A 27,360-nucleotide genomic window follows, 5' to 3' on the forward strand; every position below is an offset into this window, starting at 1 on the left:
TGTCGTTCAATGTTATTTCTGGAATGTTCGGTGTATTTGTCATTCTTTTTGTTTTTCCAAGTTCATCTTAAGACCTACTTTTTCTGAAGCTTGAAATAGTTGCGTTATCATGGTCTGTAGTTCTTCGAAATTTGTAGCGAATATTACAATGTCATCAGCGTATCTTAAATGACTCAGTTTTCTTCCATTAACATTTACATTTAACATTTACTCCCTTATCTGCCCAGTTAATGTCTTTGAACACGTCTTCAAGTCCAAGTGTGAATAGCTTTGGTGAGATAACATCTCCCTGGCGAACTCCTCTGTTGATTGGTATAGCTTTGGTTTTCGCATCAATTTGTATTTTCATTGTAGCTTTCTTATAAATATTGTGTATGAGCATTCTGTATCGGGAGTCTATCCTGCAGTTGTTCATAGCTCTCTCTATTGCCCAAAGTTCTATGGAGTCGAATGCCTTTTCATAATCAACGAAGCCAATATATAAGTTCAAGTGATATCAGTATCCGCTGTACTGTAGCCTTTTCGAAATCCTGCCTGCTCTACCGGTTGGTAGCTATCGAGCTTTGACGTTAACCTGTTACTTATTACTCTCATAAACAATTTGTACATTTGGGACAGCAGTGGTATTGACCTATAGTTCTTGAGATCTCCCCTGTCTCCCTTTTTGAAGAGAAGTATTGTCAAACTTTCATTCCAATCATCTGGGACTTCTCCTCTGTGAAGACATTCGTTGAAAAGTTTTTCAATTCTTCGAGAATAATTTGATTCCCCTCCTTTAACATTTTTACAAGTATTCCATCTGGACCCGGAGCCTTATTGTTCTTTAGTTGTGCTATAGCTTGTTTTATTTCCAAGGATTCTATGTTAGGGAGTATTTCTGAGTTGATATTGTTGTCTGTATTCGTTATCTTTATCTTAAGGTCTTCCTTTGCAGTGTTATCTGGGTTCTTGTTTGAGGAATATAAATCACGGTAAAATGTCTAAGTAACTTTTAGGATTTCGTTCTTTTCCCTTATTTCTTTTCCATCTTTATCCTTCAGTGAGATTATTATAGGCTTTCCCAAGTTTGATCTTAAGCATGTCAGGCCTCTGTTCTTTTCTATTACTTTTTCTACCTTGTTTTTATTATAGATCCTTAAATCTTCATTTACTCCCTTCTTTATTTGTTTATTCAATTCTTTGAAACCATTGGTGTTTCGCTTTCCTTCGCTTAGAAATGTGCGTCTCTTTTCCATCAACCGTTTTGTTCCGTCACTTATTCGGTCTTCTATATTTTTCGTTTTCTTTGCAACAGTCAGTCCTGCTTTCAAGAGCTTTCGTTGCATTTCTTTATTAATTGTGTTCATGTCGGAATATTTTTGTTGATAATGTTCTACAAATTATTTTCTTAAGACTTCTCGGTACTCGTCTCCCTTCTGTCGTATTTTAGTTTGATCTATCTCATTACAATAATTATGTGGCCTGTTTCTGCTGGTTTTCGTCTGTTTAATAAGAATCCTTGCTCTCAAAAGGCGATGATCGCTGCCAGTTGTGAATCGATTGAGAGCAGTTATATCTTCAAAAATGTCTTTGTTCCCACACAAAAAGTAATCGATCTCGTTTTTTGTCTTTTTATCGGGAGATATCCACGTCCATTTTCGGTTTGCTGGTTTCTTGAAGTGTGTGTTCATGGCATATAAATTTTGTTGTTCTCAGAAGTTATATAATTTTTCTCCTCTTTCATTTCGTGTGCCATAACCAATAAAAAAAAATAGACTATACTAACCATCATAAATAGCAAAAATATATATCCACCAATCTATCGATATAAAAGGCTATGATAACAGTTCACACCGTTTGTCCAGTAAACTAACGACGCCATCTAGGAAAGAAATCTGAACTACCATTATTTGACATTTCAATCATATTTTGTTCTTGAAACGATACGTTTAATTAATAATACTGTAATGATTATATATTAATATAATTAATAATTAATTTTTATAATATTCTTAAGGGAGAATTTAATACAAAATAATTTAAACTTTATGTTAGTTTAGATTTAATACCTAGCGCATCTAGGAAAGAAAATCTGAACTAGCAGCTCTGACATTTCATTCATATTTTGTTCTTGAAAGGATACGTTTATTAATAATACAAAAAATATTAATTACATATTAATATAATCTATCTATATAAAAGGCTATGATGACAAGTCACACCGTTTGTCCAGTAAGGTAACGACGGCATCTAGGAAAGAAATTGAGCTACCAACATTTAACATTTCAATCATATTTTGTTCTTGAAAATATACGGTTGATTTATTGCGCTAATTCATTCTACATATTGATAATTAAAATATTGTTAATCATTAATTTTACTACTTCACAGTAATTAATTTTTTCGCAAAATTACTAAAAATATAGGTTACTGTAATTGTGAGGTAAGATCAATGACATATAATATATATTTATTATACGTCATTGGGTAAGATACACATTATACCTACTTACTATAAAAATAAAATGACTGAAAAAACGTCAACTCTTTACCAAAATAAAATAATATTAAATAAAGGTAAATAGAATTAAATAAAATGAAGTTAAGTTCTAAACAGAATTAGAAAAGAAAATGCTAAAGATTCGGTTTGTTAGAACAGTGAGCGACCCATAAGGATACGTTCATAACTGAGACCATCGCATCGTATTCTGGTCCAGAGCATAGCATTGACAGTGAACACTCGCATTTAAAATAATGCATTTATTTTACCTGGCGATCGATGATATGACACTGCCCACTAACTCACAGTCAGTCGAACGCCACGCAAGTTCGTCAAAATCAATGGAATGGTTCTCTACGATAATGGTTTTTTAGATTCTGCTTAGTTAAGCGCTCTGTAAAACGATAGCAGCATAGATAAATAATATAGTATATACAGGTACATAGGCAACTCAATGTATAAATTTCGTTCATTAGCACCACCCATGATACTATGAATAACAAGATAGATAGGATCTTCCCGTAGCACAAAATCGGTCGTGTTCGCGCATGCCGTCATTGGAGAGCAGAATTTGAATTCTTGTAAAAGCTAAATGGGATTTTTATGCATTCTGTGATGAAATTATTCGATTAGCAAAATAATAATATTAAAAAAAGGTTTAATAATTACAATAATCGTACACAAAAGGATATCTCCAAACTATTTATTAACGATTATTTATTGACACATACAAAAAACTGACATTACGAACGTGCAGCTCTCCAATTACGTCACGACTTATGCGCAATATCTTATCTTCTTAATCATAGTATCATGCATCGAGTTAGAATCTATGGAGAAGCTATGAGCATATTAACGTATGTACTAAAAACGGCGTAGGTAGGCGTGGCTAACTGTGAAACCAATATGGCGGTGGGATCATGGCCGGACTCAATAATATTAAAACTACTATAAAAATATGACTAGTTATTCAGAAGATTTAATCATAATCTAAAAAAGTGCAATACATTTTTAATAAACTATAATTTATTTATCCCTCGGTAAACACTAAAAACACGATATATTATACATAAAGATAAATTAATACAGTCAAATACTATTAATTTATTCTCTGAAGTACGGGCCATTCCTTTGTTTACATGTTTGTATACTAACCTGTGGAACGATATTCCTGAAGATTTTTTATTAATACCGCTTCTGCTACTGCAACTACGTTGAGAACAAGAAACCATTATTATGCACTATCACAATATACTATTACAGTTTCTATAAAAGTATTATAAAACTAAAAATATTCGAAAAACAACCAACGTAAATAAACATATACGATCTGTCAAAAGTGGCAACACAATATGGCCGAAGTGAGGTCGTTTTTAGTCACGTGATGCCCTCTCTATAGATTCTAACTCGATGGTATCATGGCACCACCTGCGAGTTGTGTCACTAGCATTACTAATCATCATTTGGCGGGAAATTCTAATGGACAAGTATCAATTTCATCCCTTTAGCGCCTCTTGCGGGTCATTTCGTTACTAATTAAAATTTTCTGGGAAATTAAAAATATCTTATTATTTTCCAATGGAGTAATTCCACATATATTATTAAAATAACAATATAATTATTAATAATAACAACTAACTAAGCTTGTTTTAAGCATTCAGTACTTGTAAGTATAATTTAAATAAAAAGTAATACTCAATTATAAGCAATAATACAAACTGGAAATGTGAATGAATTAATCATATTCTTCCTCGCTTATCTCCACCATCAGGAATTTTTGTAGTTTCAGAAAAGTGCAAATCGCATACTCTATAGGATTGTCGAATTTCCATCAGAGTTTTTTCAGCTAATTTCTGATTATTAATTTGGGCAATCCAAATTTGACACAACTGCAATATAAAAAACTATGTTATTAATATATTATTGTTTATTAATTTAGAACAAGAAAATAGTTTGAATTTCGGTGACAACTTACCTCCTCATTCAGGGAAACCTATGCATTTTTGTAGGTTTTCCATGATTTGTACACTTGTTTAGTTTTTTTACTAAGACAACGAACAATTTTTTTCCTACAGTAGGTAACTCAAACTAAATTTGAAAAACTAAGTAACCGTCTTAAATTAAAATTACTAGAATAAATACAAACGAAAATTAAATATAATAAAATTTAAAATGAAAGCTCTAAACCAACGGAATATATATTTCAACCACTTTCAACTACTAACTAACTCTCATTACTTTTGACAGGATTGACATTGAATTAAGCTTAAAGAGACTACCACAAGGGCACTACACATCGTCTTATTATTAATGAACGTATAACGACATACGACATATCACATGACACTATGGATGATAATAGACATATATATATAAAGCATAGGGTAAATTTAAGGTAAATTTGCTTTATAGGCCTGAAAAAGGCCACGGACTGATTACAAAATAAACAACGAGCCTAATTAATACTAGCATATGACACATCAAATCAAACGACGTTAGACGTATAGTACATATAATGTATTCCTATTAAAATAGTAATTTTAATAGGAATACATAAATTTTTTAATGTTTTTTAATATTTAAGTAAATGGAGCTATACCTATGAAAAGATAGGTATTCCATAATACCCCAAACTCCCTATAATTCAAATTTATCATAAAGTAAAAAATTGTTGCAGAAACATCGTTCGAATTGGAACTAATACACTTACCCCAGAAATAAAAGTGAAAAGTTTAAAGGAAGATTATAAAGTAGCAAACATTACTGTCCATCCAAATTATAACACAATCATGGGTAATGATAGTGATATTGCATTAATTAGGTTGGCTAGATCAGTTAAATATATTGGTAAGTATTTCACTCGAGTCTAAATAATATGTCAATAATAAATAAAACAAATAAAAATTACAGACTTTCCAATGTATGTCTTCTTCTTCTTCTTCTTCGGCGTTTCCCATTACGAGTTCGCCGTTTATCGTCTTCCACTACACTCTATTTTCGCAGTCATCTTCCCTGAGGTCTCAATCTATCATAGCATTTCCTATATATGTTTTCTATCTTGTAGCAGGTCTTCGTCTTTTCCCCGGCGGGCCCCAGTCCAATATTCTTTTCGGCCATCTGTGCTCTGGCATTCTTTGTAAATGCCCGTACCACTGCAGAGCTCTGATTTCCAACTTTTTTGTAAGTGGGAATTCTACTTCTACTACACTTGCAGTAAGAAGAATAAGTAAAAAGTAATATATATATATATATATATATATATATATATATATATATATATATATATATATATATATATATATATATATGTAGAGGGCAAAATATTGTACGTTATCCGTACAGAATGGAAAGAACATGATGGTTTATATAAAGATGATCTAATAAAATATCCTGATTGAAGAAAAGGCGAGAAGAAAAGAGAGCTACATTTGGTATTTATACATCTTGAGAAGGCATACGACACAGTTCCTAGACAAGAGTTATGGAGATATATGAGAGAGAAAAGGATTCCTGAGAAGTACGTAAGGTTCGTGAAGGATATGTATGGAAGACCGTACACCAAAATAAGAACTTGTCTCGGATTGACCGAAAGTTTTTCAGTTACAGTTGGTTTGCATGAAGGCTCTTCACTGAGTCCCTAGCTATTTAATCTTGTTATGAATGTGCTGACAGAGAAAGTAAAGGTGGAGGCTTATTGGTCAATGCTCTTTGTTGATGATATCGTGTCAGTAAAGGAGAGCAAAGACATGTTGAAGGAGAAGTTTTAGTGTTAAAGAAGTGCTATTGAAGAGGGAGGACTTAAGGTTAGCAGGTCGAAAACGGAGTATATATGGTTGGGAGGAAGAGGAATGGTTGGGGACATAGAATTGCTTGTAGAAAACCTAAGACGAGTAGTAAAATATAAATATATTGGCTCCTACATAATAGAAAATAGGACCTTAGATCGAGAAATTGCCCACAGGATACAGGTTGGTTGGTATAAATGGAAACGAATAAACGGGGTACTCTGTGATCTAAAAATCGGAGAAGGACTTAAGGGAAAGATATACAAGAGTGTGGTGAGATCTGCGTTGGTGTACGGCGGTGAAGTGTGGCCTGTAAAGAAGATCCAGGAAAAGAAGATGGAAAGGTGACTACAAAGACTGCAATGGTTTGGTCATGTCAGATAGAGAAATAAAAATTATGTGGATAGAGCTGTTAGAAGTTATTGAGAGGAAAAGGAAAACCGAAGAGAAGATAGAAGGATTGTGTGGCAAAAATATTGAGAGAGAAATGCTTATGTAAAGAAGATGCGATGGAGAGAAATGAATGGCGACGAAGAGTAAGGAACAGAGACCCCTGAAAAGTGAAAAGCTGAGGAAAAAGAAGGAGAAGATGCATTACTCTGTTAGTACATGCATATAAAATATTTGGCGATGCAATTTTTAAGAGACTTAAATACTTTATATAGGATATTTTTGGACGTAACCAATGCGCATTCGCTGCCGGAAAATCAACTATACACCAAATACAGGCACCAAAATAAATTTTTGAAAAGTCACTAGTATATAATATAGATAGTATATCAAATTCATAGAGAAAACTTTATGTCCTTTGGTATTAATAATGGTCTAAGACAGGAAGTGTGGAGGGAGCGTGCCTCCTCTTTATTAGATTGAATTAAACTGTCCTCAATGGATAGACACAAATTCTCGCATTCGCGTTGGTTGCTAAAACTCCTCAAAATGTTCAACAGAGAATCAAAATTGGTCGGTTTTGATATATGAGGCTGAAACATGGAATTTATCCCAAAACGACGAGGAACTAACTTGGTATATTTGAGTGAAAAATATTTTTAAAGATTTTTGGAACCGCGTAGAAAATGGAACGATAATGTACAAAATGACCTTAAGATTTTGAGAGTCTGAAGGTGGAGGAAAGTTGCTGGAAATCAACAGGAGGGGCGACTTCTCTAAGCCAAATATGATAATAAAGGGTATTAACGGGTAAACGCTGGACGAGATTGGCGTATGATAGGTAAAGATAAGAGCAATTCAGAGAGACTTACACCTAGGAGTGGATGGATTAAGTTTGATGAAGATAGAGAATGGCAGTTAGGAGGTTCACAATATTTCATATCAGCTCATACTTCAGTGTAAAATGGATGGTGAGAGGGGGCCTAGAAAAAAACAACATTGAGTATTACACAATATCAGAGGGTGATGTGACACTGTAACTATTTTTTATGCTTTGTTAGATATCTTCGCCAACTACATCTTGGTGTAGGAAAGTTAATCATTGCTGTATTAATTAATGCAACAAAGCATTAGTTATAACTTTTTTGTTCCACATTCCACGAGTTTGATATGGCATATTCAGGTCTCTGAAAGCTTTTCTTTTTCACAGATATGAACAAATTTACTAACAGTATGACTCTGTAGACAAATATGGCTATGGCCATATTGCTATGCACATGCCAACTTGATAAATTAAAAACAAAATGATAACCCACCAAATGCACCCACAATTGTACTTAACGTGTATATGTTTTATAACCATGAACTTTGATTTGGGGAAATCAAAATAAATTGCGGAATTAAGCGATAACTTCATCTGTAGCAAGATCTAATCATTATGTTCTAAAATTACGGACTGAGTTATTCATTGAAAATCTACTACATATACTTACTATATCATGCGCAGGCAGTTTGATCCATTAAATTGTTGACTTTTTATTATTATTTGTTTTATTATTTTAGTAATCAAACTAAAAAATGTAATAAATAATCATCTTTTATAGTTGCAATTCAACCAATTTGTTTACCTACTGCAAATATGTTGAATAAAGAATTTATTGGCGAAAATGTAGAAATAGCTGGTTGGGGACTGGATACATCAGGACACCTTACTAAGGATTTACAATACATAACAGTACCTGTTAGAGAAAGAGAGGTATGCAATGAAATATTAAATGAAACTTTAGACCAGAGCCAATTTTGTGCAGGAGTATCAGCAGGAGAAGACAGTTGTAATGGAGATTCTGGCGGACCAATGATGTGGAAACGTAAAAAATCTAAGAATAAATATTTTCTTATAGGTAAGTATATACCATATAAAAAATACATATCGGTATTGTATAAAATTTTTTATTTATTTTTATACAAGTATTGAAAATGTGACAGTTGCTCTATTGGTCTTTTAACAACGATTATTAGATCGCACGGAATATTTTGCATTTAAATGTCATGAATTTCGTTTTTAAGTAGTTTTTGAGGTTATATTGTATACACATTTAGTTTAACTAATATATTGTTAGTTGTTGTATGTCTTCCGTTTCTGGTACTATTTGTGATTTGTCGTCTGCAACTAATAGGGCACTTAGGTGAGTAAGTTGATTAAGTTGTATACCATGATATTTTATTGATTTCCAGTTTTTGAGTAACACAGGCTGGAGTACACTTCCCGTCATATAAAACTGGTACACTTTTTTTCCCTATGTAAACCTGTGTTCAGACTGGACACAATGGTTTGTGAATCAATTCGTTGTTACCATCACAGATAACGGAATTGCACTAAATCTAAAGAAAAAAATAACGTTAAAAATATATAAAGTTTTTAGATAGATATTATTTTTAACAAAAAACCGTATCTAATAAATTTAATAACCAGAGAGAGGGTTGAGAACAACCCCACTTGTTCACTTTAAGAGTTTATTTCGTATTAATTTCAAATTAAAATTTTAATTTTTCCAGGGTGTTTTACTTATTCTAGTATCCCACAACTCAATACAGTTTTGTGCTACACTTTACGAGAAACCAATCACACCTCTCGATTTGAAATTAAACACAATAATTTAGAGTCATGTCTAGATTTATTATCTATCATTATTTTTTAATTGAAATATTTTCATAAATTATAATAAAACACGAATGAATGGCTACTTTAATTTAGATGATAGAAAATTACAAAATTAATAAGAGAACTTTTTAGGATGCTTGTTTAAATAAATGTGACTGACTGATCTAGAATGCTCGATATTGTTTTAGTTTTTAGTATACTAAAAACTTGCTGTCTGTCACACAGCACTGCTTTTAGCTGGTTTGATACAATATTTTGGTTGAACTGGCAACGTTGCCATAGAAATTAGAATGACACATGTGACAAGATCAACTTACACAACTTAAAAAACACGATTTTCGGTTATACGAGTTGTATCAGTTTTTTATGTCGCGAACGGTACAATGACACACAGGGCACAATTAAATAGTCGTGCATCCAGCAAACCGAAAGGTCTAGTGCAATGGGGTTCTGACAGAGAACGCTAAGGGCGGCCCTCAGCATCGCACGAAAAGAAAGACACAGGAGCTGGTTGAAATAAGAATGAAAGTAAAATCAATTTAAAAAGAAGTGAAACAGTTAAAGGAATGAGATCAAACAGGGAGCCGCAAAGGTTCGACATATTTGGTGCGAAATGGGAAAAGAAAAGGGAAAATATAAGAAGATGCGTAACAACAATACGTACGCAAACAAAAATAACTGTAGCGACAACTACAAGGTTTGTAGGGACACAGGTATACGTAAATGGCGAAGAAGACCCAGATTAGCCCCAATTGAAGTTTAAAATAAGGTTATTGACGTTTCAATTTCCACTTCGGAAATCGTTCTCAAAATACCTTCTCAAAAGTGTTTTGAGATAGTAGAGGCAAAGCTCGCAACAAAAAAAAATATAATAAAATATGTGTATAAGGTACCTAAGTATCTTAAGTGGCTTAGCTTCCTCCGTGGATGTGTTAGTTTTTGCTCTGGATTCCTCAGAGTCTTCTAACATTAGTGCCACAATTTGGTCGCATTGCTCTTGTGTGATCCTTTTTCAAGTTAACATGCTCCTTTTCTCATTTGGCTGCACCGTATTGAAGACGATCAGAAATACTTATATACGGTTGCCTTCCATCTTATTCTTCTTCGTAGGGTGCCTGTCCGTTCCGAACGTTGGCGATCATTCTGGCTATGATGACTTTGTTGGCTGCTATTCGGAATAGCTGTGTTGAGATCTTTTTATACCGTGCTCTCAGGTTAGCAAGCCATGATATTCTTCTTCGTCCTGGGGCCCTTTTTCCTTCAATTTTACCTTGCAAAATGTATCTTCAGGATCCTTCTGTTTAACCTCACATAATATCTTCCATCTTATATACATATTTTATTATATTTTTTTTCCTTTGTTGTGAGCTGTGCCGATACCTACTAACTTTATTTTGATAATAACTCGCATTAACCTTTTGTTGTTGTTTGAAACGTTCTAAATGTTTAAAATTTCTTTCCTCAGGTAGCTTAGCTTCCTCCGTGGATGTGTTAGTTAATGCTCTGGAATCCTTAGAGTCTTCTAACATTATTGCCACAAATTGGTCGTATTGCTCCTGTAGTGATCATAACATGCTTTTTTTCTAACTTAACTGCACCGTACTGAAGACTATCAATAGTCAGAAATACGCATATACAATTACCTTCCATCTAATACACATATTTTATAATATTTTTTTTTTTTTGGTTGTTGCGAGCCATACCGATACCTACTAACTTTTTTTTTAACTCGCATTAACCTTTTTTTTGTTATATATATATATATATATATATATATATATATATATATATATATATATATATATATATACTACAACAACAAAGTTTATTCGGGTTGCAGTCAGAAAATTGGCCGGGATGTTAATGAAACACTCTTATGACTTTTTGTCTAGCTTTCGGAATGGTTTTATTCCTTTTTCAAGACACTGTAATAAGAAAAAGTGTAAATATTTATAAAATATCACAAATCTTCAGTGCAACTTACTAGTCGTTGAGATTATTTATAAAAGCATAGACACTCAACATTAATAACACACACATAAAATATAAAATAATGGACAAAATACATTTTAAAATTCTTTAAAATTTAGGTAAAAATAGTATATATATAACTAATATATATATATATATATATATATATATATATATATATATATATATATATATATAGCTTTGAGGTTTATTGGGATTTGCAGCGGTGAAATAAGTGTACTCGTTTAACTAAGTTTCAAGCTTTCGAAAATGTTTATTTTCATCATCAGGAAAAAGTTAATGAGATTTGTCTTTCGTGGATGTTCTACTCACATGTAGAACATCCACGAAAGACAAATCTCATTAACTTTTTCCTGATGATGAAAATAAACATTTTTGCGAAAGCTTGAAACTTAGTTAAAAGAGTACACTTATTTCACCGCTGCAAATCCCAATAAATCTCAAAGCTCCGTTTTCTAACGTTGTCAGCAAAGACTTCTTTTCCTTTTCTATATATATATATATATATATATATATATATATATATATATATATATATATATATATATATATATATATATATTATACTCTTCGTCACGAAAACGGCCAACCTTATAATTTCTGACACAAAAATGCTCTGATCTTTTGATTTTTTCGGTTCTTTTAAAAAATTTCCAAATAATGAACACGGTTTAGCAGAAATCCCTACGGATAGTTTTTAACCAGAAATGTTTTTTATATTGAAATTTTTCAGATTGTTACAAAATATCAATAATGTTGAAGTTATCATCAGTGTTACAAGGATGCTGTGCAACTTTCAATTATTTTACTATGTCATTTCTACTTATTAATGTCAAAAGTGTTTATTATTATGGTGATTGTGTTAAATATTGTCAATTTTAAGATGCTTTTGAGTGCAGAAATTGTTGCATCTATTGTTGCTCTTATTTAGGAAGGAAAAAGTCAAGTTTATATAGCTGACACATACAGCGTTTCACGCAGTATAGTGCAACGTGTATTTACTCTTTTTAGGGACAGGACTTTACGTCCGACTTCCTGGAACAGCTCCCTAGAGAAGAACTACTCATCGGAACGACCGCTTTATAGCGTCTACAGAACTAAAAAATCGCCATTCAACTGCTATAAAGGGTATAAACAGTCTTCAACATGTTAGCAACGTAAATGTTAGTGAACAAACCGTTAGAAAACTGTTACATGAGGCTACTTTGAATCCTCAAACACTCGTGCAGGATCCAAACTTTCCAGGGAACATCGTGTTCAGATAACTTTTTTCTAGGGAGCATCGCGATTGGAACGCTGATGACTGGAGAAATGTTATGTTTACTGATGAGTGCAGATTTTGTATATGTTCCCTACAGAGTCGCGAAAGAATCTGGAGAAGTGATGGTAAACGACATGCCGAGTGTACTTTTAACACTAGGGTAAGTTTTCAAGGGTGTTAAGTTATGATGCGGGCTGGTATATCTTCGGAAAATATCTACAGAATTGTGTGTTGATCCCTAGGAGATCTCTGACCGCTGATAGGTACATAGAAGTTAGAAGTATTCGAAGCCAGGTACTTGCTCCTCTTACCGTAGAATAACTCAAAGTGAACTCTTAGAGGAATAGGAACCAATTCCACAGAATGAAGTTTTATACTTAATTAATAGTAAGTCCAGAAGAATGATTGCCCTTATACAGGTTCGTGGAGCTAATACGAAAAATTAATTAGATCGAAAAGTAATTGGTATACGTTTTCTTGTTATTTTTATGTTGTTTCTGAAGATAATTAAATAGGTACCAATTTGTTTTATTTAATTTTTTTGTATTTATTTGTAAGTTTGTATCGTTCTCTGCAAATAAAAGGTTTTTGTACGCATTTTGTGTCTAAAACATACCTTAAAACCTTATATCAGAATATGCCAATCATTGATAAAAGTTACCACAAAAAATAAAGTGTGCTTCGACAATTGTATCAAAAATTTAAGGAGTGTCCGTTTTTCGTGCCGGTGAGTATATAATACTAAGTAGAATAATTTTTCTACTAATAAAAAAAAGATCGTGGAAAAGTATAGCATTCTACTCGCATGTAATAGCTATTACTCACTTTGATGAATCACCTTCTGCTCTTTTAACAAACTCAATAATCGTGAGTAAAAGCGTTGATTGAATAACCCAAATGGGGTTGGGTTATTCAATCAACGGTAAAAGCCATCATTACATGCTCGTTCGACTAATATAATAATGCCATTTCCATGGATTACTCTCTCCAATGCATTTAACTACCGTGGATTTTATGTCGTTTTTCGCTTTTTTATTGTTACTGTACCACTTTTCCTTTTCTTAGTTTGTAAAGAAGGTAATAATCTTATGTAGTAAATAACTATTAAATGTTGTAGGTGTGGTTTCATATGGATTAGAAAAATGTGGGACAGGCCCTGCAGTCTATACAAACGTACCATACTTTTTAAAGTGGATTTTAGACAATATTTACAAATAATATGAATTTTGTAATAATTAAGGAAATAAAGAGTTGTAATTAATATAATTTATGTCAACTATCTTCACTTTTTTTTGTGGTTCCACGGTTTGCATTGTATAATTATCTTAGTTCATCTCTCATCTGTTGTAGAATATCCTACACAAGATTTTATGAATACAATGTCATACACGTAAATACGATATGTGATTACAATAGAAAGACCTTTACTCGACCTTGTAAAATCAGCAGAAATTATTCGTCATAGAATTAGTACTTAGGGCAACGTTTGGATTACTATTACTTATGTGTTAATAGTAGTGGAGTGTAGACACCGTCTTTTGTTCACGCTGTTTTACCCGATCGGGGTTATGATGTGATTTTGAGTTATCAATAAAGAACATAAAAGTACAATCTATCTTTTTGAACTAGCCAGAACGGGTGCCCTACAGTACACTGTTAGTTTTAGGATATGTATAGCAAAGGTACCCCTAAATGCCCTTACAAAATTTAATTTTTTTTTCATTTTTTTACGTTCTATATGATTAAAGAATAGGACTCACCGCAATTTTAAACCGACACTCCCTTACCCCCACCAAGAATATTGGAGTCAACATAATTAGGGAGTTTCTGAACAAATTGAGGTTTGCAGACGACATAGTTTTTATTGCAGACCGGGTAGATCTTGTCTGTCAACTTCTTCAAGACCTTGAGAGCTCTTGTAGGACACGAGTTGGCCTTAAAATTAACTTTTCCAAAACACAATACAGGACCAACCTTATACTGACCAAAAACATTTTAGCTGATGACACGCAAATTGAACAAGTTTATGCCTATAAGTATCTGGGCCACGATATTAAATTAGGAAGAGACAATCAAACAACAGAGTTAAACAGGAGAATAGGACTAACATGGGCAACTTACGGAAAACTGAGGGAAGTCTTTAGATCAGATATTCCCATGTGCTTAAAAAGAAAGGTATCAAAGACCTTGGAGCGAGAATTGAGCGTTGAGTACCTGGTCAACGTAATTGACAGATACTTTACTGACAGGCCCATAAGAGAAAAAGATAACAGCACCATTTTGTCGCAGGTTGTTCTGCAGGATTCAGTACTAGGTGCCACCCTGTAGAATGTCCTGTACGACGGGTTGTGGCTACAGATGCCAAGGGGATGCACACTTGTAGCTAATCTTAAGGTGAGTCAGAAAACGGACATGGCTAATGCGGCTAACACAGTCCTGAGTCGTAGTAGTAGGTAGATCAGAGAGAACGATCTACAGCTAGCACCTCAGAAAACTGAGGTGGTAGTTCTTAAAGGGAGCCGGGACAAATACTCTATTCGTTTTATAGTGGAAGGTGTGGAGGTTGCACCGGTTAAATCTGTTAAGTATCTCGGAGTCTGGTTGTCGGAACGACTGAGGTTTGGGGTAAACATCCAAAAGACGGTAGAGAAGGCGAACCGAAGTCTAGAGGTGTTAATACACAAATATTGGAGACCCAGTTAGCACCAAAAGAAGGATGTTAAATGGAGTTTTCCAGTCGGTGGTAACCTACGCTGCCCCCGTGTGGTGTAGCGCACGGAACACTGCGAAATACACCAAGCTGATGGAGACTTCGCAAAGGCTAATGCTCCTCAGGGTATCTAGTGTATACAAGACGGTATCAAATGAGGCTCTGTATGTCATTGTATGCGGTGATACCGATCGTTTTGTTGTGCAAAGAGCGAGCCAGGAGGATGGATGGAAATATAGATGAGAGTGAGAGAGAGAGAACGATAGTGGAGTGGCAGAGAGAATGGGCGAATGATAACTAATGAATGAAACTAGACTACTTCCTGACGCATTTTCTGACCGGACATGGTAGTTTTAGCACCTTCACAAATAGAATAGGTAAATCTGCCCTGGCAGACTGTACTATTTGTGGGGCTCCGGACGCTCCCTTTCACATTTTTAACTGCCAGAGATGGGCAAATAAGAGGGGAGACTTCGAGAGGCGAATGGGTTTCGGGCTGGATGAAAGAAACATGGTAAACATAATGATGAGAGGAGAGAAAGAATGGTCTGATTTCTAGTGCGATGAAGAAGAAGGAGCAGGACAGAGGAGGAAATTGAACCAGGGATCTGAAATTTATGGTTATTATTATATTTATTAGTTTATGGTCTCACGGAAATATTTCCTGATTTACGGTAATAGGTCTTGTTATTTGTAAGTTTTTGAAGTTATACTTCTATACGCGCGCTCCACGTTGGAAATTTGTATGAGAGTGAATCTGTGAAATCATTACATATGTAAGATAATGAGTAAGAGAGAGACAGAAGATATATTTTCTCTCTCTTCCTCTCTCGAATATAAAAATGTTCCTTTTGTATATATAATTTAATATTATATATATTATATAAAGATAGCAGAATGAGGAGGGATTCTTTCATTTCGATAACTGCTTTGAATGATATAACGAATTTTCAATGTAGTGGTGATGACTGATGGGCAGAACATCTAGGCAGAGCAAGTGAAAGCTAATCTACACAACGTATTCTATTTTCGAAACCCGGTGGAAATAGATGAACGTTAAGGTAGAGTAATGATGTGTATAATGATATTAGGAATGTTGCTAACTGGAATCAAGCTGTACAGAATAGGAATGACCGGAGGAATAAGTATGGGAAGGTCGAAGTTTATCCTGTGTGTAGCACCAATAATGATGATAATGGCAGTAGACTTTTTATAATTTATATAGTTTTTTGTTCCGTTAAACCCATTAAATGCAGCCTAGACTTTTGATTTCTCTATTTCTTGTCACGAAATGTTTTTGAATATCACTGGTAGTATGTGGTAGTTGAGTTACTAGGCTTACTATTATGTGTATTATTGGTTTATTCCCTAATACTAATTATGTCCTTAAAGGATTATCTAAAATCCTGTAGAGGTTAGAGAGATTCTTAAGATGGCTAAGCCTTCCCAGAATCTTATTAGCTGATGGTTTGTTAATTTTTTTTGCCTTTATTTCGGTAGTCTTTATAGTTTTTATGATTGATTGCATCTAGAAAATTGTAGTCCTTTATCTTTGTTCCTTTTTAATGTTAATCAATCAATAAAAATAATAAACAATAAAACATGGTACCTTTATTTATATTACACATATGTTTATTTACAATATTAACAGATAGATTATCCAGCTGGACTGTTTTGTTGTTGGTATGCTAATGACCAATAGTAGCCTCCCAGCTTCTTCAGTGATTCATGAGTACCCATCTAAAATGTATTACAGTAAACAATGCAATCTCTTTATGATTAAAAAGTCTTACCTCTACAATTTTTCCTTTATTTAACACAACAATCAAATCTGCATTCTGAATTGTAGACAACCTATGAGCTATCACTATCACCGTTCTACCTGTTCGTGCTCGTTCCAATGCATGTTGAACTATTTTTTCTGATTCTGTATCCAAAGCACTGAAAATGGAATAAAATAAAGTAACATATGAATATCTCATTTTTGTTTTGACTATAAACATATGCGCATGAATTCAATATCGACACATACCGTCTTTTCGTAGATTTTAAATCGGCCTATGATAGTGTCCTAAGAAATAAATTGTATAAAGCCATGGATGAATTCCACATCCCCGATAAACTGATAAGATTGGTTAAGGCTACAATGCGTAAAGTTGTTTGTAAAGTCGAAATACAGGGCGAACAATCACAGGCATTTGAAACGCATGTTGGGCTGCGACAGGGAGATGCGCTGGCGTGTCTCCTTTTCAACATAGCTCTGGAAAAGGCGGTCAGGGATGCCCAAATAGACAACAGAGGAAACATTTTTAATAAATCATCCCAAATTTTGGCATATGCAGATGATGTTGACCTAGTTGCCCGCACAACACGCAAGCTAGAAGAAATGTATACGTTTGTCAAACGTTTCAAAAAATATGGGCCTGCAAGTAAATGAGGAGAAAACTAAGATAATGGCATCAACAACCAACAATAGAGCCAGAAACATCGGCCACCAATTCACGGTTGATAACTCTACCTTTGAAGTGGTGGGCAAATTCACATACTTAGGCTCCCTGATCACCAAGGAGAACGTCATGACGGAAGAAATCAAGCGAAGAATAATCCTAGCAAACAAATGCTATTTTGGACTGAGTAGACATATGAGAAGCAGAAACTTAAGCCAAAAAACAAAAATAACCATATACAAAACCCTTATACAACCAGTGTTGACATATGGGTCGGAGACATGGACCATTTCCAAGGCAGATGAAAATCTCCTGCTTATATTTGAACGAAAGATCCTGAGAAGAATATTCGGTGGCATCTGTGAAAATGGCGTTTGGAGAAGGAGGTACAACTACGAGATATATCACAGATATAAACATATATTTGGTGGTAAAGACGTAGTATCCTTTATAAAAATAGGAAGACAGATGGGCAGGACATCTGGCAAGATCACAGCAGAACAACCCTCCTAGAAGAATCCTTACGTCACAACCTGTGGGAAGTAGAAGTAGGGGTAGGCCAAAACTCAGATGGAGGGATGGTGTAGATGAGGATGGTAGACAAATAGACTTGGGAAGGTCGAGGCTCTTTTATAGTGCTGTAGCACCAATGATGATGATGATAAACATATACGCACTCAGTTATTTGATGAAGCAAAAGTCATAATTGTGTTAGTTTTTCTTTTAAATTCTGATAATTAAGACAGGCATTAGGGAGATTTAATTCAATTAAACGAATAGAGATAATGCATTAAAATAAATAAGGAAATCAGACAAAGAGCTTATCAGATAATTATTTAAAGAAGACCTCTAAAAAAGAATGTTGAATTTAGTAAATGTTTAACTTAGGGTATATAACTTGCTGTTTTCTTTTTCCGAAATATGTAAAATGTGTCCTCACCAACTTGTCATGTAATTGTCATTGTAATTGTAATAGAGTACTACAACTGATCATTCAAGGGAAAATAGACAGCAGAAGTCGTCCAGGGAGGAGAAGACACTCGTGGCTCCAAAACTTGCGGCAATGGTTCGGATTGTCATCTGCTGAACTATTCAGATCTGCCGTAAACAAAGTCAGAATAGCCATGTTGATTGCCAACGTTCGGAACGGACAAGGCACATGAAGAAGAAGAAATTGTAATACCAACGTCGTTATGAGATTTCACTGCTTTTAACAAGCGCCCGTTAATAGGGTAAGAAAGACACGTATTATTTTTATTCATGTGAAGAACTATATATTTGTCCACATTAAAAGGCAGCACCCCTCCCATGTGAAATCGAGGTCACTGTTTAGTAATTGAAAATTTATGAGTAGACGCTAAAATATATTAGTGTGATTTGCATAGGACACTTTGTTACATGTATTATCAAAGTGGAGATTACAAGAGCATATTTATCTATCTATCTATCTCTCTTGAGACATCCAATATTGGTCATTGGCATCCAATGGCAGCTCCTTTATCTTTCTCTAGCTCGAGCTCTGTGCATTAACCTCGAAGCATGGTATTTCAGGTCATCCACCCACCTCATCTGTAGTCTTCGTCGATTTCGTTTATATGTCCAGGGTTACCAGGGTTAATAATCTTAGAATCCACAAGGAAAATGAAATTCCTGTAGTTGGATGTATACCATGTATCACAAAAATTTCATTTGAAAATCCTTTATAAAAGGTATATAATTAAAAATACCCCTTCGGGCTACATCACAGAACGTTTTCAGACTAAAAAGTCCATCATCAGTGTAATATTACCTAGAATAAGTATTGCCAATTTAGTGAAAGCAAACATAAAGATTAAATTTTGATTAAGGTTGAAAAGGCAATGTGGTCAAATACTTACCAGGTATACATGAGTCATCATCATCATCATCCTGGCTTTACAACCCTACGTGGGTCCTAGCCTCCTCAAGGATTTCTCTCCAGTCGTCCCTATCCATCGCCTTTCTCCGCCAAGCACATATTCCCATATTTCTCATTTCTTCATCCATGTTATCAAGGAACCTTGTTCTAGGTCTTCCTCTTTTCCTCTAACCACGATACATGAGTCAAGCCACTAAATATCTGCGTAAAAACCCTTAAAAAGTTACAAAATTTGTTATGTGTTACATTATTGTGAAAAATATGTTGTAATGTTAAAGTTAATTAGATGTTAAAGTATAAATATAACCCGTTTAAACAAGGTCTGAGGATCAGCAACAACCCCTACTAGGAGTCTTATGTTGCCATGCAGGATATCTGTTAAATACTTTAACATCACAATATACTTTTAACAATAATGTAACACACAACAAATTTTGTAACTTTTTAAGTTTTACCCAGATATTTAGTAGCTTGACTCGTGTATACCTGGTAAGTATTTAACCACATTGCTTTTTCAACCTTAGTCAAAATTTACCCTTTATTTGTGCTGTCACTAAAGAGGTAATACTTATTCCAGGTAATAATACACTAATGATGGACTTTTTAGTACGAAAACGTTCTGTGATGTAGCCCGAAAGGGTATTTTTAATTATATACGTTTTATAAACAATTTTAAAATAAAACTTTTGTAATAATCTTAGTTCACCTTTCATCTTTTGGTCTAATTTTTTAATGGACATTATTTGTATTTGTCCCAGTTTTGCTAGTAAGGATTTTATATTTTTGTTTTGTTGAATTATTATTTTTACTTGTTCTTCTTTTTTCTTTCTTTTCCTCTTTTAACTTTTTCTTGGTAGTTTCATTCATCTTCGAATATTCTATTGTCAGTCCATTGTTTTGTTGAACAAATGTTCTCGGTTCCTTCATTAATGTTCTTGTTTTTAGTTACTAGAGTACCTATGTTATGAATAAAACTGAACTCAGAACTTATTCGTAGGGTACCCCCCTCAAAATCAAAACCACAACTGAAAAAGAATCCCAAAACCCGGGCATAAAACTTTAGGTTCGTTAAATATACATACATCGATTAATTACCCTAATTTACCATGGAGTTCAGACTCATATATGTAATATCTATAAACTTCGTTTTGGAAGTCGATTAAATGATTTAGCAAAATCAAGGTAAATAATATCCACTGCGATTCTTTCTGTCAAATGATGCCTACCATTCATTGACACATTTAAGGATATTGGTCATTGTAGAACACCCTTGTATTCTGATGTAACCAGTTCCCTTTGCAGAAAATCAGAAATTCACATTCTCATCAACAGCATCATTTGACATTCACGTCATATAGCGTAATTTAAGTAATATTTGACACCGCTTAAACTGGGTAAACAAAAATACGCATTAACCATCCACAAATTTCTACAATAAGAAAAAATAAACAGTTGGATGAATAAACCTCTGCAAGGGAAGCACCCCAAAGAAATGAAGAACAGACTATAATAACTTATAGTCTCGACTGAATTGTTCTGATATAAGATATCCCTGGATCTGACATTTTTTCTGGTGTCCGATTTATCGATTGATATCAGAAAGAATATTTCCCGAAATAGATAGTTTTCTACTCGCCATTCAGAATAAAATTATTCTAACCAAAAATGACCTTAAACATATCGTCAAAGATCCATATATGTACCAGCAAAGGTTGCCAGATATTTGGTGCAATTAAATGATGAAATTTAATAAAATGATTATAAGGACCGACAAAACTCAATTCGTAAGTAAAAATTCGATATTTCTTAATCAGACTGTGCTATCCCCAAAAGTCAAAATGTTTTAAGGGTGACGAGTCTGGGTTTCGTATGCAAATATTTAAGTTTTGTCGCAAATACTTTTATAAAGGTGTTACATTAAAAAAACGTTGCGCGATTTTTGCCATTTTTTATGATTCTCTTGAGATCAATAATAATGTATCCATTGATCATTCACTATGGAATTTCCATTGCTGATGCCTAATGTTTAAAACCTATTACACGAAATTTCGGTTTTTAGTTTTGGCAACAAATGTGAGGCATTTGAAATATGGCTAAAAACGCTAAGCTTAAAATTTCACATTACAGACGATCTAAAACATTTAAAACTGCTTCTTTTCAATTATACAAGTACGTTTTTTGAGAGTAAACAACTTCAGCTATAAGCTCCACCCAATAACGTCTTCATGGAGACATTTCCCGTGACATGAGATCTTTTGTAATGTAAAAGTTTAAATTCTGGCTTTTTCGGCAACAAATGCCTCATATGTGTTGCCAAAACTCAAAATGGAAATTTCATGTTATAGAGTTTAGAAATTAGCCTCTAACAATAAAAATTACACTTCGATCGGTCAATGACAGAGATAAATTTTATTGATCTCATGAGAATGGTAAAAAATGGAAAAAATCGCGCAACTTTAATTACTTAACACCTTTAAAACTGACTTCATTTGCGTCAAAATATAAATATTGCATACGAAAGCTGCACTCTTCATCTTTCAAACTCATTTTGATTTTTGTCAATAGGACACTGATCAAAAAATATCAAAAATTGATTTCGCGCGCGTAATTGATATTCACCATCACCGGTCGCTTCAAGCGTTGTTTCTGAGAGAATGGTTCATTCTATACAAAAAGTGTTTATAAACATGTCTATTCAAAATTATCTCGGCTGCATTTTGTATTTGAAACATTTTTTTCTACGGCGTACAGATTCTTGGTAAATCGATTTTTTCTGTTTCTCCCCCCTACTAGTTGGCATTTTGGGGGAACCCGGGGGTAGGAGTGATAAACTTTTTTGAATCTTTTTTGGGGTCCCAAAATTGACATTCTCAGCAAAATTCAGCTTGTTCGTTTGCTTTTTAGAGGTCAAATCTCTGACGGCTGGACTAAAGATACTACATCAAGAAATGTAATAAACAGAAACTTCTTCAAACCAACCATATTCCTTATTATCGATAGGTACCTGTAGTATGCTCGAGAAAGACAATCGCTAGCTATACTGAGACCGCACTGTTCTCACAAATCAACCAGTTATATATAATGGACCAGAGCTCATACTAGATAATAAATTAACTAGACAAACAATACTTGGGATATCAAACAACAATGATGTAATTGTTAAATATAACAAAAACTCCAAGTACAGAGATCATTGAAGAATTAAAAGTATTCAGATGTTATCTACTATTCCCACCTACTACCCTGCTATAATCCCAAAACGGCGCTAGCGTTATAAAGGGAGACTATTATTAATTAAATTTAATTAAAAAATTTAAATAAAAATAACTAATCAAATTAAATCTACCAACTCGTGCAGTGTACTACAAGTTGTTACTTCTGTTATAACATTACAAGTAATTTAGTACATGTAGTGCTACTGCAATTATTTACTTACATTACGGCCGCTAGCATTTTTGACGCTAAAGTATACGGGGTTAGTTTGAAAAAGATATTAATTACACAGGGACCTAAAAATTCATAACACCAGTGGCAAAAGTCAATAAAAACTTTATCTAAAATTTACCATTAAATGAGCTCAAGATATGATCATTGGCACACATCAAATATTTCACCAAATCAAACATTTAAATAGGTACTCTTTTAAGCTTTCATACGAATGGCGATGGAGGCGTATACAGGTAATATCACGGACACGGGATGCATATGAAGTGGGACTACAAATTTAGAACAATATAAAACACTATAAACTTTATTACCGGAGCTATTTAATAAGAAACGTAAGACGTTACTAACTAACTTATCCTTCACGGAAATAATTAATGCTATAGTACATTTAAAAATCATTGATAGCACAAATTTTATTGCACGTGAGATAAAATCCCAATATAACATCATAAAACAGTGACGGAGATTTTCTAAAATAAAATATTTAGCATTGTTCTTAAAATGTGTGTGATTTGCCTAAAATGGTTAAACACACCAATTTATTTCAATTCTTGTCTTAAATTTTGTAAAAATTTTAATCAAAAAATGATATAAGTACGTAATCTCTACGAGTACAAAATATCTACATCTCCAAAAAGGAAAAGGTTAATTTATTAACCTCAAATAGTCCTCAACTTTCTTAAAAAGATATAAAATTTCCAAGCTGCAGAACGTGTTTTGCAGATTGTGAATCATTTTAGTTAAGATTAACAGGTTGTGTTTGTAAAGTCCTGTGATTATAACAAGCAGAATTGTTAGTTCTATATTAAAAAGCGATATTATTAAGTGAACTTGTGTAGTAAAAAGTCACAATCGTCTAATTTTACTCCCGTGAAATTAAAGTGTCATTTGACCGTGCCAATGAAAATTTTAGTGTTAAATGTACATGATGCTTTTGTACATAAACATTTTACAAGTACTGTTCGGGGTATGGTTTCTAAGTGTTCAGATATGACCGTAGTTGGAGAAGCAACTATTTATAGACTTTTAAAGCAACGAAGGAGTGGAAGTATTCCAGAAACACCTAAAACGTCAACAGGGAGAAAACCCATCCATATTGACGATACTGTGAAACAATCAATTCGAAGAAAAGTTCATTCATTTTATTTACAAAAAAAGATTCCTACTTTGGATAAACTTTTAGTAGACATTAATGAAGACGAATCTTTGCCAAATATTAAAAGAGATAAATTGTGGAAAATTTTTACGTGAATTAGGATTCGTTTATGAGAATAACAATAGAAAATCTGCCCTCATAGAGAAAGAAGAAATTATTTGTTGGAGGAGACAATATTTAAGGGAAATTCAAAAATTGAGGAGAGGAGGCAAAAATATTTTTTATTTAGATGAAACATGGATAAATGAAGGGCATTTTGTAAAAAAAGTTTGGCAAGATCTGGTTACAAATGCTCGTTAGGCATTTATAGAAGGTTTGTCTACGGGCTTAAAATTTCCAAATGGTAAATGTCACCGTTTAATTATTACTCATATTGGAACGACTCATACTACAAATTCTACGAACGAATACCATGAAGAAATGACTGCTGATGTTTTTGAGGAATATTTCAGTCAAATGATGGATCTTGAACAATAATCATGGACAATGCCAGATACCATTCAAGATTAAAGGAACCGTTACCTAACATTAAATGAAGAAAGCAAGAACTCGTGGATTGGCTAATAACCAAAGAAATAGCAGTGCCAGCAGAAGTTTTACTCAAAAGAGTTATTACAGCTATGCAAAAGATATTCACCAAAATTTAAGAAGTATAGTGTAGATGAAATAGCAAAAATACATGGAGTTAAAGTGTTGCAATTTTCACCTTATCACTGTGAACTTAACCCCATAGAACTAATCTAGACTCAAATAAAGGGACGTGTCGCGAGAAATAATACAACATTTAAACTTCAAGATGTTCGTCAATTATTATCTGACTCCAAAATTCAAAATTCAAAAATTTCATCAGTCAATTGGCAAAAAGTTATAAGATGTGTCCTAGCAGAGGAAGAAACATTCTGGAAATTCGATATGTTAATAGAGGAAACAATAGAACCAATCATCATTTCTGTGGAAAATAAAGAAAATGATAATAATGACGATGCCTCCTTATCGGAAGAAGACAACTTATGTATTTAGGTATGTAGGTAATTATATATCTATAATACTAATTATAAGTTTATATGACGCTAATACTCGAAATATATTTATTATTAAATTACAATGTGGGTACGTAATATTGTATTAAGGTAATTTTATGTTCTCTGTCACTGAAGCGTTCAGTTATTGCTTAATCCCTCATTGCTTAATCCCTGCTCATTTGAATTTTATGATGTAATTTTATGAAATTAAGATAAACAGGTATCAATTACGTTTTTTATGCATTGACCAACCCTGTATTTAGGCCTTTGTTATAAAATTTGTGCTATCAATGATTTTCAAATGTACTGTAAGTGGGGTCCAGAATGTAAAAGAAAATATTGGCTGTCAAATTTACGGTTAATTTCAGAAAATAAACACATATTTCAAATAGTAACCTAAAAATGAATATAATCATATCAGTAATCGACATTACTGTTATACACTTCTAGAAGAAAATTAGATTCCTGTTTAAATGATTTACAATGAAAACTTACACAGTACAATGTAACTTCTCCCAATTCCACACATACCATTTTATGCTCTTTGAATTTTAAGTCGAAAATACACATAGCAAAATATACGTTAAATTGAAAATTCTTATTTACCTTGTAGCTTCATCCAAAAGTAAAACTACTGGATTTTTAAGGAGAGCACGGGCAATGGCAATTCTCTGTTTTTGACCACCGGATAAAGTCACCCCTCTTTCACCAACAGGAGTGTTGTAGCCCTTTGGAAAACTGGTTATAAATTCATCCGCATTTGCCAGTAGTGCGGCTTCTTTTACCTAAAAAACGAGTAATATATTTAATGATCTAGAAAAATGGTTAATACCTTTTTGCCGTAAATTTTTAATAAAAACTTTTACCATTATTTATTGGATTAACTTACTGAAAATTGTTTGGACACAAACAATAAATCTAATTGTTGAAGCGAAGCTTCAATCTTCAGCGAAGCTATCAAATTAAATGGACAACCATTTGACATCAATATAATACAAATATACGCACCGACAGCAGACAGCCCAGACGAAGATCTTGAGATTTTCTATTCCGATATTGAAAAGATCAAAAAACACATGAAATCAGACGACATCAACATATTTATGGGAGATTGGAATGCCAAAGTAGGAGTAGAAAAAGTCGAATCGATCATCGGCCCATATGGTTTAGGGACCAGGAACGAACGAGGCACACGCTTTGTTGAATTTTGCCAAGAGAACAAGCTGGTGGTTCTTAACACATGGTTTAAATTACCTAAAAGACGTCTATATACTTGGAGGTCTCCTCAAGATTGCGAAGGAAATATTGTGAGGAACTAAATCGACTACATTACAATTCACAAAAGGTTCCGTAATGGTATTCTAAATGTCAAAAACGTACCCAAGCTGTGACATAAGTTCAGATCACAATCCTGTAGTCGCAACCATCCGATTAAAACTTAAAAGAGTAGACAAGGCTAAACCCAGTCAGAGAATAGCACGGAGTAGTGCTAACCAAGGACAGCAACAGAAGTATAAAGACATGGTAGACACGCAGTTAGAGTCTAAGACAATAGCTCCCACTAAGGAGAAGACAGTAAAAGAAAACATTGAAGACATGTGGGGGAAAATTAAAAATACTGTCTTGGAGGCAGCAGACCAAAGTATACAGAAAGAAAACCGTAAACATAGAAAACCATGGATGACAAACGAAATATTACAAATTATGGAGAGGAGACGGATGGTAAAAAACAAAAACCTAACAGGATATAAAGAACTCAACAGGGAAATTGAGAAAAAAATAAATGTAGCTAAGGAAGAGTGGATGAAAGAAAAATGTAAAGAGGTAGAAGATCTGCAAATGAAGCATAAAGATAGAGAACTACACAGAAAGGTTAAAGAAGTAGCTGGAATATGAAAACCCAAACACTTATCGATTGTAACAAACAAAAAAAAAAAAACAAATATAAATGGACCCTGAAAAACAAAAAGAAATATGGGAGCAATATCTTAAAGATTTGTTTGGTGATCAGAGAACAGAAGAGCCCCCACAAATAGATACAGATGAAAAATTAAACATTCTCTCCGAAGAAGTTTTGCAGACAATAAAAGACGCAAAGAACAACAAGGCACC

At 33.6% G+C, this 27,360-nt stretch overlaps 2 protein-coding genes across 3 annotated transcripts in view; one reads left to right on the forward strand and one right to left on the reverse strand.

The window, feature by feature from the left end:
- The window catches only part of LOC140442731 (CLIP domain-containing serine protease B4-like), a 31,137-nt gene extending 17,274 nt beyond the window's left edge, over positions 1-13,863 (forward strand). Inside the window, exons 3-5 of the mRNA XM_072533712.1 lie at positions 5,157-5,326; positions 8,259-8,555; positions 13,687-13,863. Coding sequence (XP_072389813.1) covers positions 5,157-5,326; positions 8,259-8,555; positions 13,687-13,787 — 568 coding nt within the window. The 3' untranslated portion in view covers positions 13,788-13,863. The remainder of the gene's footprint in view (positions 1-5,156; positions 5,327-8,258; positions 8,556-13,686) is intronic.
- A 3,007-nt stretch (positions 13,864-16,870) lies between these two features.
- Positions 16,871-27,360, reverse strand: part of LOC140443602 (mitochondrial potassium channel ATP-binding subunit) — a 59,385-nt gene continuing 48,895 nt past the window's right edge. For both annotated transcript variants that reach the window (XM_072534952.1, XM_072534950.1), the window contains 3 exons: positions 25,855-26,033; positions 17,073-17,220; positions 16,871-17,019 (listed from right to left, as the gene is read on the reverse strand). In XM_072534952.1, the coding sequence (XP_072391053.1) occupies positions 16,936-17,019; positions 17,073-17,220; positions 25,855-26,033 (411 nt within the window). In that variant the 3' untranslated portion in view covers positions 16,871-16,935. The remainder of the gene's footprint in view (positions 17,020-17,072; positions 17,221-25,854; positions 26,034-27,360) is intronic.

This window comes from Diabrotica undecimpunctata, chromosome 6 (assembly GCF_040954645.1).
Source record: "Diabrotica undecimpunctata isolate CICGRU chromosome 6, icDiaUnde3, whole genome shotgun sequence".
In the NCBI taxonomy this organism is placed as follows: Eukaryota; Metazoa; Arthropoda; class Insecta; order Coleoptera; family Chrysomelidae; genus Diabrotica; species Diabrotica undecimpunctata.